At 48.5% G+C, this 13014-nt stretch overlaps 1 protein-coding gene across 2 annotated transcripts in view; it reads left to right on the plus strand.

Annotated features, from left to right (window-relative positions):
* The window catches only part of LOC116842856, an 85517-nt gene that overhangs the window by 917 nt on the left and 71586 nt on the right, over positions 1 to 13014 (plus strand). For both annotated transcript variants that reach the window (XM_032812619.1, XM_032812620.1), the window contains exon 2: positions 149 to 467. In XM_032812619.1, the coding sequence (XP_032668510.1) occupies positions 446 to 467 (22 nt within the window). In that variant the 5' untranslated portion in view covers positions 149 to 445. The remainder of the gene's footprint in view (positions 1 to 148; positions 468 to 13014) is intronic.

Raw genomic sequence — 13014 nt, forward strand, 5'->3', positions numbered from 1 at the left:
TATATATATATATATATATATATATATATATATATATATATATATATATATATATATATATATATATAAATATCTATCTATAATACATCTATACGCGCATACATGCATTGCATACGTATTTCGCGCTCGTATATGTCGTACGTGATAGAGGCGCACAGTGAATAAAAACAAAGAGACAGGGATAAAGGGAGAGAGGGAGGAAGAGAAAGAGAGAAAGCAAGAGACAAAAGGGATTATTAGTGTAGGAATACAGAAGGTAGGAGGAGCCTGTACATTGTATACGAGAGAGAGAGAAAGAGAGGGAGAGAGTATATTTCCGAACCCGGCGTGTTTCATCGTGAGGTCACATCGTCTTCGTGCGGATCTACATGCCAAGTCGAGTGCCCCCACGACCGATTGAGGACAATTCGGGAAATTAAGCGGGCCAACCGAGGACCCTCCGACCATGTCGCTGCTCAGCGTAACGGGTAAGCCTTCTCATGAACTTTCCCTTCAAACTTGTAGTTTATTGCATTACACGGGACGGATATCCAGTTGATGAGATCGGTGCGAGTTGAACGCTTGCCAATTGACTCGCAATTGCAATTTCGAGAAGCGCGCGAAGCAACCTGAGCCTTCTCGATCTTCGTTCTTTCGCGAAAGCATGGTTTTATGTATCTTGCGAAATAATTGTCGGAGGTTATACATTCGTTGAGGGGGCTTGAAGCAAACCGCTGTGAACAAGTCGTTGCGCCTGGGAACGTGGTAGACGTGATTACCGCGTCACACCTTTCGCGTGCGAGATATGCCGTGAAAAGATCCGCATCTCGAAACGAACAGAATGAGCGATATAGCGCTATTAAAGTCTCGTGCAAAAAAAAAAGTGGCGGCTACCTCGAAACCGTTCCGACTTCTTTACGAGCTTTTCGTCGGAGATAAGAACTCCTCCCTGTTGGAAAAGTTCAAAGAGGATTTTCAGGTCTTTTCCGGATTTGCGTGCCGTGAGGGGAGAGAGAGAGTGAGAGAGAGAAAGAGAGAGAAAAAATAGAAAGGCGGGTCGGAAATTCTCGTAGGTCGGTATCAATCATTGTCGCGCCACTGGGTGGTGGACGCGCGAGGGTCGAATTAAGCGGAACGTTAGACGCGTGATGTAATTAGCGTTAATGAAATCGCTAATTGCGTTAATAGGGAACGGTGGTTCGCTGGCGTTGGCGTGCCACTTAAGTATTGCGAAAAATGTCTCGTTTTCCTCTTCTCCTCGCTGTTATTCTCACCGGACGAGGTGGCGAGCGCTGAGCGTGTCAGGGCGCGACTGATGCGCTTAATTTCCAACCCCCGATAGCGTAGAAAGATTACAATGCGTCGCACCGGCAATTATACCAGCAATAAGGTAAAAATAGCAATGCCCAAACACGTGCCTGAACATTCTTACTGCGTGTGTGTTGGTCTTTAAATAAGAATATTTAAACTTTTTCAACGTACACAGAGTGTCCGGTAACTTGCGTTAGAGCCGCGGTGTATGGATAAATTAGGTCAAAATGAAGAAAAAATTCTACCATTTCTCGAAGAACCGCGTAAACTGTTGAATTAATAATTAAAGGAGATTGTCATGTGCGGTACGGCAGATGAATAGTGATAGCGACGTCTGTTTTGTAGATTAGATCAAACTGAACGAAAAAGTCCTCTATCATTTTGCAAATAACCATGTAGATTTTAGTTATTAATTGTTAAATGACATTGATGCATTATCGTACGTGGTACTTTTATCTTACGACGACGATGACGGTGCGATACGCGCGACACGCGCTCCGGATCGATCGATCGGCCGCTTTTATCGTTATCGCACGCATCTCTTTCCCATTGTCTCGCTGGAGAACGCGGCTTGATTATCGACTTAGCGTGATTTATGCGGCATCTTGCGCATCCCGCGCGTTCGCCACGCCGCGCCGCGCGCTCAATGCGGGGACGTACGCGCGGCCGGAATCGATATCCAAACGTCCGCGACAGCACTCCCAGACGACTGTAACTTGATTACATGATAGATGCAGCGCGACTATATCCATCATAACTTAACGCCGGGCCGCGGATATCTTCTGTTCCGGGCGGAAAGTATAGACGCGCGGCCGGCTAAGAAATATGATGGCGCATAAAGCGATTTCAGAGGCGAAGCTCATTGTTCCGTGAATAGCCGCGCGCGATACTGAAATCCGACTTGACGTAATCCAGTACGGGAGCACCGGCCGTGGATATACGTACAAATTTCGTGCGCTTTTACATGTATCGTCCCCCCGTGCATGTGAAACGCGAGGGGTTCGAGACAGCCGGACGCCAAGATCGCTTTTGCTTAGTTTGCAGTACCGATATTTCCGGTCTAGGAGTCCGGACTCCAGGGGTCAACGAACTTCCCTCTGTCCAACGAACTACTTAAGCGTACGTTCTTCCCGACGTTCGTATTAGCGTTCGATAACGTTAACGAATGTGTATCCTCGCGCGACTCTCCGTTCAATGGAGAGGTAGTTCGCTGGAAATTTTAATAGAAAGCCGACACAACTCGGCGCTCATCTCCGACCGCGAATGGACGTACGTGCGCGTTTTCAGACACTTTCTCGCTACTCAGTACATATTTCTGCCGGGTCTAAAACTAGACGGGCGCAGTGCAGCGCGATACCTCCATGTATCTTGCTCCAAGTTACATTCCGCCAAGCTTTAACATATATTGTTCACTCGTGGAGATCTAGATGGAAATATCTTCTCTTCGAGCACACAACACACACGCACACACATACACACAGAACACCACGCATACATTCGAGTCCCGCAACCTTTTTCCCCGCCTTGTACTTGGCGTCTTGGCGAGTGTCCGGGATGGAAATGGCTGACTCGCGGTGTCTGACGCCGGCAGGGACCGGGGGATTCTAAAAATATATATCGACTGACAATAACGAGAAATAATGCGCAGCGCCGTCTCGCCATTCTCATCCCGCGTGTATTCATAAATATTGCCAGGTCGTGCGCGAGTCGACGACAGCGCGCAGTAAGTACGCGAACGCGCAACACGACAGGCAGGCAGGCAGGCATGCAAGCAGCACCTAACTCAGGTGTGCTCAGGTGGTTTCTTCCAGGCCCGTGTGTACACAGCGCGCGTTTGTATATCAGAGCGAGCGAGTGTTCGTCCATGACTATGAGACACGGGGAGCATAGTGCAACGGTTGACCCCGGTGCGCGGGGTCATTCCCTCCTTCAGCCACAGCTTCGACCCCACTCGCTTCGAGCCACCGTCGCCCCCTACCGCGGCTCTTCAGCCATCCTTCTTCCCCTACCTACCCGCCACCCCTGCCTCGCTTTCGTCTTCTGCCTTCGTCTTCCCAACCCGCGCGGGGCCGCGCTGCTATCACAACCACCACGCGATTCACCTCTTTATCTCTCTTTCTTTCCCTCCCTCTGTCTCTCTCTCTCTCTCTTTCTCTCTCTCTCTCTTTCGTCTCTCTGCTCGTCGTTTATCCGAGCAGCGATGTATCTACCAGGTGGTACGAACTATGCAAACTCCCGTATGCATGCTATACAGCCGCGCCGCGAGCGAACACGGATTTTCTCTCTGTCTGCGAGTCGAGAAACGAAGTTAGGCCGCGGAAAATTGTGCGCGGCCGCGCGCGGTAGTACGCCGCAGCGATTGTTCATCGGGCCCTCCGTGTGCGCGAAAGACGAGCGCGCCATGAGGAAGCCACATCGGAGGCCGGCGCATCGTCGGGGAAAAGGCGGCAATTTGCGTGCGGAAACAACGATCCGATCCGCCGCGGCTGGTGATTAAAACGGACTCGCGCTTTGCATACAGTTAATTTATCTCTCCGCAGTTTTAGATCCAGATCCTTTAGAGGCGATCCGATTAGAAGAAAGATCCGCTCGCGCGCCAAAATTATCTCGCCGCTGGATAAATAGGATTCCACGCGCTCGGTATCTGATGGAGCGCGCACAGATTCGCGGGATACTTGATGAATAATTAGTCGAGACGAGATATTTTCAAGTCACGTAAGAAAAGTACAAGCTAATGAGAATTTACATACTTTGTGAGCAGAGAAAGGGAGGGAGAACGTTCGCGGATGTTTTCGTAATACGAGCAAGAGAGAGAGAGAGAGAGAGAGAGAGAGAGAGAGAGAGAGAGAATACGACGTCGTAAAAACTACAATGATCGCGTCCCGGGTCAGAAGGGATAGCAGAAAAGCGAAAGAAAGTCTGCGAGAAACAAAAAGTGATTGAGGAGTGCCATCACATGAAAAAGAAACTTCTTCGTTCTCCGTGTCCAATCCACTCTGTACTTATAATCGCCTCTACCACTCGCAAACATTTCGTCTCGGCATTTCTTCAGTGTATCTTGTTGATTTTTTAAAAAACTCGCGCTGTTAGAAATACTAAAAGTAAAGGAAGGGAGAATAACTCAAATGCACTCTTGTCCATGTCATGAGGAAAGAACGACTTGGAAGGTGTTTTGTACACGGTAAATAAAGTTTGATCAAATTAACCAAATGTCTGGTGAAATATGAACAAGCCAAAAATCTGGTTGAAGGGTTACTCAAATTCTATTCGAGTTAACAAGTTTTTTGGTTAACTTGAATAGTTGCAAGTTCTGGTTAATCAGAAATCCTATTGACTCGAAAGTTGCAAGCTCTGAAATCTTGTTGAACAGAATTCCGGTAATTTCAACCGGAATTTTTTGTGGTTCGCTCATATTTCACCGGGAATCTGGTCACAACTCAGCCAAATGTTTTTTTCTCTCCGTGTGAAAAATCCCGGGCCGAAAATTCGCAAGGACTTGCTTTAGCGCGATTTTGTCAGCGCACCCACGGTCGCACGTGTGCGCGGAATTGTCATTGTAAATCTCCCTCGTGTAGTACTCTCCCCTGTCAGCGAAAATACACAACGCTCTCAATGACGACGTCTCTGGCAGAGACCTACTTTCTTTCTATCGTTCTCCCTCGTCGGTCGCTCTCGCCCTCGTAGGGCCGCGCGCGCTTGCACCGCGCCGGGTCTGCTTCTCTCGCCGGCACGCCGGAAAGGTGTCATCGTTAATGGAGATGAAACGCTCGCAATAACGACGACAATCCGTGCCGTTCGCTTAACGAGCGCGCGCGCGAGCGGACGTTTATTTCGCCTCGCGTCGCGTCGTGACGCGGCGCGTCGCGCCGTTGACGCGGGAGGCGACGTTTCTACTCAGGCAGCGCGCGAAAATCCGCGCGAGGAAGTCACGTTTCGGCACGTAGCACCGCGTTACGCTCACTTCTCTAGAATATTTTATATTTCATGCAATAGTCGCATGCCTTTCTGCGTGGTACACAGCGGCATTCTCGCATAGCTGCAAATTTCCCGACCCACGAGACTCACAAAGGTCAATCGCGCAAGATCGCCCTGGTGAAGATTTCACCGCGTGATCATTGACTACCGAGCGTCCTTTAAAAGCAGCAGAACTCGCGTTGAAAGCCCTATAAGTAGCGTCCGGATTCTTTCTCTCCGTGGGGATTTTCATTCCAATTCCAAATAACTTCCTGAGTCCCGCACATTCAAGACGTGTACGAGAATACGTGACCAAGTGAGTAGTCGCTCCGTACACAGGGAGACTGTATTATGCGGCCGCGACCGCGACGGTATGAACATTTCGGCGGGGAAATTTCCGTGGAGAATGCTGATTTTCGCGACGAACGATTGACGCGTCTTCTCGCGTCACCATCGCTCGTTCCCCTTCAATTCCCTTGAATGAAAATTTTCGATGGGCGATTTGCGGCCCGACCTGGTGCACCTCGAGGTGCTTATTCGTGTGTCTATGTGTAGACGAACGCGAGAAAGAGAGTGGTCTCCTCGAGGAGAAGCATGAGGAAACGTAATCAGAGACCGGGCCGCAGTTGCTGTTCGTAAGCTCTTATTCCGCTTCGAGAACGAGATCTTCGAGCTTCTCGTTGGGACCGAGCGCCTTCTGAAACGCGTTAGCCGTTTATCGATTACACGGCGTGAATTCTCCCGCAAATTCTCCCAGCTGTAACGAGAGTGAGAGGGGGGGATCGGGCATATTATTACCTTCGCGGGTACAGCCGCTTAAAAACTGAGGTAACGAAACTTTCTTGGTCATGCCAACGTCGTTCAGGACATCGATATTCCTTCGAGTTATACACCTCGCGCATAGATATAGATGCCAGAGCGGGTGTGTCAGTCCCCGTCGGTCTACAAGCGAAATAATAGGATACACGGCATAAGAAACGTAACTCGCTCGCGCGCAAAAGTTTGTATTGTGTCGATATTTCAGGCAGAGCGACAAGAGGCAACCGCGAAACTTGGCCGTCGCTGGAGACCGCGAATGACAGTGCGAAACCACCCGTCGCGATATTAGCGACGGTATCAGTGTATATGAGAAACTTGGAGCAATTAACCGAGAGTTTATACTTACGTCGGTAACCTATTAACTTCCTCGCGATAAACACGTTGCCGCGATTCTCGACTCGGAGAATGGGGCTGGCTGTTACGTTCGAAAAGGGGTGGTTGGCTTTTACCTCGGCTCACGGGGACTGACGAATCGACCCGATCCGCGCGCGTAAAAAATTTCTGTGCGGGCACTTTTTCTCCCCGCAACATCGTTGTTCCGCACTATTCTCTGCGTGGAGCCGCGTGGGCGGTAAAACGATGCTAAAAACAGGAAGGGGAAAAAAGCACGAGCCGTTTTTGCTCGTGCTTCCTCCGTGAACGCGCCGCCACTTTTCCGAGCTGATGGAGGTTAGTTTATCGAACGAAAAATTTCACGACGTTAAAGGGTTATCGGGCGACCGAGTCGTGTGGACGTGACTCTTCTCGCTCCGCTGACCGGCGAGCGAGCAGCTTGGTATTTCCGAAAGCTCTCGTCGTAATAGCGAGCCCCTCGAGCTTTCAGCCCCTCGTTGCGGCTCGTTCGTTCGGCTTGGAACGAACGAATGAACGAACGAACGGTGAAGAGTTTCTGTGGGCCATTTAAAGGCGGGAATAACGAGCGTGCTGCGATTCCCCGGCCCCGCGCGGACAGACTATCACGTTTTCCGACGCTTCGCCGAAACGGTCGTTGTGGACTCGGGCGGAATGAACTCCGGGGACGCTTTGATCGGCCCCACAAGAGAAACCCACCGGCGCTTTGTGTATAAACGACGTTGATGTAGCGCGATTGATCGAGCAAGAGTAGACGGTCTCGCGAGCGAATGCCCATCGCCGTGAAAGAACGATAGTCAACCGGCGCGGAGGAACTTGGAAACTTCGGAACGACCGACTTCGATGGCCGACGATTTACCGCCGTGGAGTAATCGTACCGACGGCGTTTACGAACTATCAGTATAAACCTGACCGAGGAAGTATTCTTCTATGTCTTCCGCAGCGCTTGTGTGGTGAGCCCGCGAGCCTGTTATTACGGTAATAGTTCGCGTCCGCGAATTATTACGAACTTCTTCAAAATTATTCTCCCGAACAGGTGGCATAATACGACCGTTATACGGGGTGTCTGACGAAGAGTGGAGAACCGCTTGTGCACATGTGTACGAAAGAAGTATGTAAAAATTACAACAAAATATTTGTCATATTGGACCATGAAATATGATCGAAAGTACTCTATATACTTATTACTATCTATATATATATAAAATAGAAGTCTCTCTCTATAAAGTCCTGAACCCTTTGACCAATCTAGATCAAATTTTGCATAATTATTCTTTAGAAATCTATGGAATATATAGACTACGTGAAACTTTGACACCTCGCCCCCTCGTGCTGATTTCCCTTTGATACTTTGTGATAATTTAAGTTTAGATGTTCTGTATAAAAATCCGGGTAATGCCGGGCAGTTTCAAATAATATATGAATTTTTCTGGTCCTACATATTTGTTTAAAAATTAACATTATGCACGTTTTTTTAACTTTTTACTACAAAATTATTGTAATTATTAGAACGTTTTTTATATCGTACATCAGGATCATTTGGATCACCAAAATATATTATTTATTATTTTTATTTAATTTATATCAAAATTTCAGTAAAGTATAACTTTACCAAAAACATTGTAAACAAAATATATAATTTTAATGTAGTTTTTACTGCAACATTTTTTTTCGTGTAGATTAGGTCAGACACAACATTTCTCTACCATTTCATAAATAATCATTAAAAATTTTGCGTTATTAATTAAAAGAGACCAGCGAATTGTACATGATATCTTGTTTAATTATTGACTCAAAAATCTACGTAGTTATTTGCCAAATGTAGTGGATTTTTTCGTTCAGTTTTGTGCGGACGCATAACAGGAAAATCATACTTATTACCACATTCTGCAGCGTGTCGCGCGTGATTACTCGTCAGTCTTCTTCAATTAATATCCTGAAATTTTACGTGGTTATTACGAAATCGTAGAGGAATTTGGAAGACGTTTGCAAATGGTAAAGATGCTCGGCTTAATTTACATGTGTATGTGTGTGTGTGCGCGTGCAAACGAGCGTTTTTTCACTTATCTTCAGACACCCTGTGTATCGCACCGTCGTTTAGAAGTGAACCACAACTTTCCAATTGATCGAATTTTGACGGGCGAACGCCTCGGCTATTGCCAAAGTTATTCATGCGATTTCGGCTCTGCTGTCCCTTTCTCCGACTCGTTAATCACTATGTAAGAGCTTACCGATTTTACTGTTGCTCGACGCGCAATCTATCTCCATTTTCTGTCGCTCGCCGTTGCTATAGTTCGTTTTACGTGTAGAGGAGATCGGAATCCAATACGGGAGTATCCCTCGGGGAGTTTGTAAGAGAGGCTACCTAAAGGAGGCTATCGGCATCGTCATAATAAATACAGGTCCTTGAACCCAATACCGGTCGTGGCGGGGGAAAATGCAATAGCTCGGGCTATCGGGCGGAGTTTGAATCTTCGGACTCGCAGTTTTCCATTCTACATCCCCGTCCTCATCCTGGCTTTCTCTTCGACAAAAGGAAGAGGAAAATCCGCGATGCGCCGTCGCCGTATATCGGGGGTATCGTTGATAGAAAACTTGGCCGCTAAGCCGGTTTTATCTACGATCAGAGCTGGTAAACAGGTTTTACCCCTCTCTTTCTCTCTCGCTTCTTTTCTTCCTTCCCTTCTTGTTCTTTCTTGCGAGCAAGGGGAACTTCATAATGCAGTCATCGCTGCATTAATACCTGCCGCTATATAAATGTCGCGCTCGCGCGGGCCATATAAATTGGCGCGATCCGGCGACAGAAACTTTCCGCCTGTCGCTTCCGCGCGAATGCAGTTCGTGTAGCGCGGATATTAATAATTCCTCTCAGCGGATAGTAGTGGTGCCGGTGTTGGCAGCGGCGGCGGTGGCGGCGACGATGTTCCTCGTCTGTCCTAATATCAGGCGCGAATCTCCGTCTCCTCCTCGTCTCCCGCAATAACTCTCATCCTGCGGTGGTAATTTTCGTGCGGTCGCACCGTTAGTAACCGTGTCGTCGGTTATCGGTTTTACGGAGCGGCTCGTCTATCGAAAATTTCATGACAGAAGAGCCGCATACATACACAGAGGGGGAGAGAGAGAGAGGGTGTTCTGCCTGCTGCACGTGCGCTCGCTGCCCGGAGAGTTAATTATGCGCGAAAACAGTATTATCGAAGGAATTATCGGATGCAAGGGCAAACTTGGGCGAACGCGCGCTGCCAACGGCCGGGGTCGCTGTTCATCGCGCCTCCCGGTTCTCCGCAGGGTTAATGCGCCGCGCGGAATAAACCATTAACGCGGATGACCTGTTGTCGTCGGGATTATGTAACGGGAATAATGGCGAAGTAGTACGGACGGTTTATCGAGTCCCGGATCGCACCGCCCCCGACAGATTTGTCCGCGGGGCCGCGCGCGCTAATTAACCGAACGTAAATCACATTGTTAGGGGAGTAACAAGTGTAACTAACAAAGGTAATGCACGACGGCGACGGGCGTGATATTATCGGGCGCGAACTCTACCCTCCTAACTCTGCTCGCGCGAGCCTCAATGATTCTGATGCGCGGAGTTTCACAGTAAATATCAGAGTCGAAGGAGAGAGCGGCGAGGAGGAGGAGGAGGAGATGCGAGCGCTGTGTACACGCCGACTTAGCGAAATAGCGATCCTACAGACGCTCCGGATTCATCGGTATGAAATTTACGTTGGCTCGGAGTCGTAAACACGCAATCTGCTAATTACATCGCGGCCGGCCTGACGTTGGTAATTCGCGGCACTTCCTATGGAAGGTGAAAACAGAGAAAGAGAGAGAGAGAGAGAGAGAGAGAGAGAGAGAGAGAGAGAGAGAGAGAGAAAACATATACAAGAGTATGTTACGCCATCGCGATAGAGGAGAGAGACCTTCAGCGTAAACGCTGGAGTATTTATTACACTAGTATCTCTCTCGCAGCTTCATCGCGATAACGCTAAAATAAACTCACCCGGAGTGCGCGAGTGCGTACGAGCCATTTTAAGGACGCGACGCTTTAACGCGCCAACGAGTTCTGATTTCATCAATGGGCACGTAGGTAGTCGTATTTACGCGTGAGATTACATCGCGCCGTCATGTGGGGTCGTGTCTGTTTTAATTATAAAGCGTCTGGAGATCGTTATATCGGAACATTGTCCCGCGAGTAATTTGCGACGTGTATCCTCGTCTCGACGCGCCGCCTCGAACTCACTACTCTTTCATTGACTCTCGAGGTGGGCTGGAGTATCCTCGAGGTGAAAAGGGACAAGAGTCTCGCCTGGATCTCACCTCGGGCGTTTGGCCGACTGCGGGATACGAAATTGCGCGCGGTCGCGATGTGTTGCAATTTCGTGGACGAAGGATCGTCGATCGCATTGAACTCTTGCCGCGGTGCCTGCAAACGGTGATATTTCGTAGAGAAGCAATTTCACGCGCGTCTCTGTCTTTCCTTTACTCCTGAAACGCTGCGATACGTCCGGTATCAGCTCGCCCACGGGGCGGGAGTTAATCTGAAAGTTTTATCTCTTCGAGTATATTTCACATCCTGACCTGTAATTTTATGCGCTCGCGCCGCTAAAGGTTAAGCGACTTCACGCGATTGAGAATAAAATCCGTGCGCAAGCGGCGATTTCTCCCTCTCTTCTCCACACCTCTTCTCTCTTTTTATTTCTAAAATCCATCGTTATTACTAATGGCCATATGTTCGCGACAGTCCGCGGGATCCGAGCGGGACACGCGTTGCACGATAATCACGTGCACGGTTTATCTTATCATCCTCGTACTTCTCTCGGCGTCTGGAACACCGAGGACGCTTTCGAATCTGATTTATGATGATGATTATTCTTCCTCCCTCTTAAACTACTCGATAAAACCCCCCTTTCTCCCTTTGCCCTCGCGCCTCTGAATTTTATCGAAAATGTATAATCGATAATTCGCAGGGCGTGGAGGAGGGGGAGGGGAAATTCGCGCGGTGATTCATATGTCGACGATGATGCATACGATATTTCATGCATAATGCGTCCGTTGCGAGCGCTATAAATCGGAATGCCGTTCGAACAACATTTTCTCTCTCTCTTTCTCTTTCTCTCTCTCTCTCTCTCTCTCTCTCTCTCTCTCTCTCTCTCGCGTCAGTCTCGCACGCGCCATGCGTGCCTGTAAAACTGCCGCACATTAAGCTGCTTGTTCGGCCGTTGTCCGTATTAATTGATTTCGCGAGGTCGTCGGTCGATTTGCCTCATTAGAGACCTCGTATTTGTGCCAGCTGCACCTGCGCTCTCAACGTCAGCTCGACGCGGCACCCGCGAGTTAATCGACTTTTGCAGCCACCGTCTCATCCCGCTCCTTTTCGTGCCGAAAAGTTTTTCTTCGCGCGCCCTTCGCGCGATCTTTAATTATACATTCAGAAGAGATCTCATTACGCGGTGTCGCGAAGAAGATGATTAATTGGCCGACGACCGGCATAGGTGTATACATTACGAGCTACAGCCGAGCCGTTACATCGATTGCACTTCGCGCAAACGCACACGGGGAGTAGCTGGAGACAAATACAGGCGCATAAGGTTGAACGCGCACGTCTGAAACGCGACAAAGAGAAGGGGAGAGAGATAGAGTAGAGTAGAGTACGTTTTATAGTCTTGGGTAAATAACCCATACACTTGATGTACAGTGAGGCGATAAGAACTGCGCACAGGCATGCGACGTAGTTTGCTCTCGAGCGCACAAGTGCTTAATTTACAAATCTCGGTAAGAATTTTTTATAAAACAGATCAAATGTATGAGAACTTAAGAGAATTTAAGATGTGGTTAGATTGAACATTTAATGATATAATGATGAAGAGTGTTACATACGCATGGAAAAAAATAAATGTAGACGACTACCTCTCTCTCGCGCCTGCGAGAGTGAGAGAGAGAGAGAGAAAAAGAGAGAGAGGAAGAGGTAAGCATTTGCAACCCTCTATACGCGTACATAGCGTCGAGCACGAATCCATTCGGTGCGTCTGCAGACACGTCGTGCTTCATGACGAAATAATAATCGGCAGACGATATATATAAAACGGGGCTCGCTCGCTGCCGTTCGTGAGGCGACGTGAGGTGAGAATATTCCCTCGAGATCGCGTCCGGAGAACATTCTTCGGGAAATATCTTGAAAACACCCTTCCCCTCCTTGAAAATATTTTCCGCGAGAACGCGAATAATTTCGAGGGAATATTCTCCCAAACACACCACCGCAGCAAATTGTGTCATAGAGAACGATAGAACGGAACAGAGGTCGAGTGTGAAGGGTTGCTTCATTTCTACAGAAGGTAACTTGGTGCGCGACAAGAGAGGGCTTTCGCGCGGGTTTTGAGCGGAAATATACGTCGGTCATCTCTGAGAAGCTACGACGCCTTGATAAGACGCGATAAGATATCGCACTTACGCGCGTCGCGTAAATATTGCCTCTAATACCTGGCCTTACTATAAATAACGGCCGCCGTATAATACGCTCCCGGTTTTTCCACGCTCCCCCTCCTCTCATTTACTCTCTCTCTCTCTCTCTCTCTCTCTCTCTCTCTCTCTCTCTCTCTCTCTCTC

This window comes from Odontomachus brunneus, unplaced genomic scaffold (genome assembly GCF_010583005.1).
Source record: "Odontomachus brunneus isolate Ranch 3 - 2012 unplaced genomic scaffold, Obru_v1 Obru_scaffold_027, whole genome shotgun sequence".
In the NCBI taxonomy this organism is placed as follows: domain Eukaryota; kingdom Metazoa; phylum Arthropoda; class Insecta; order Hymenoptera; family Formicidae; genus Odontomachus; species Odontomachus brunneus.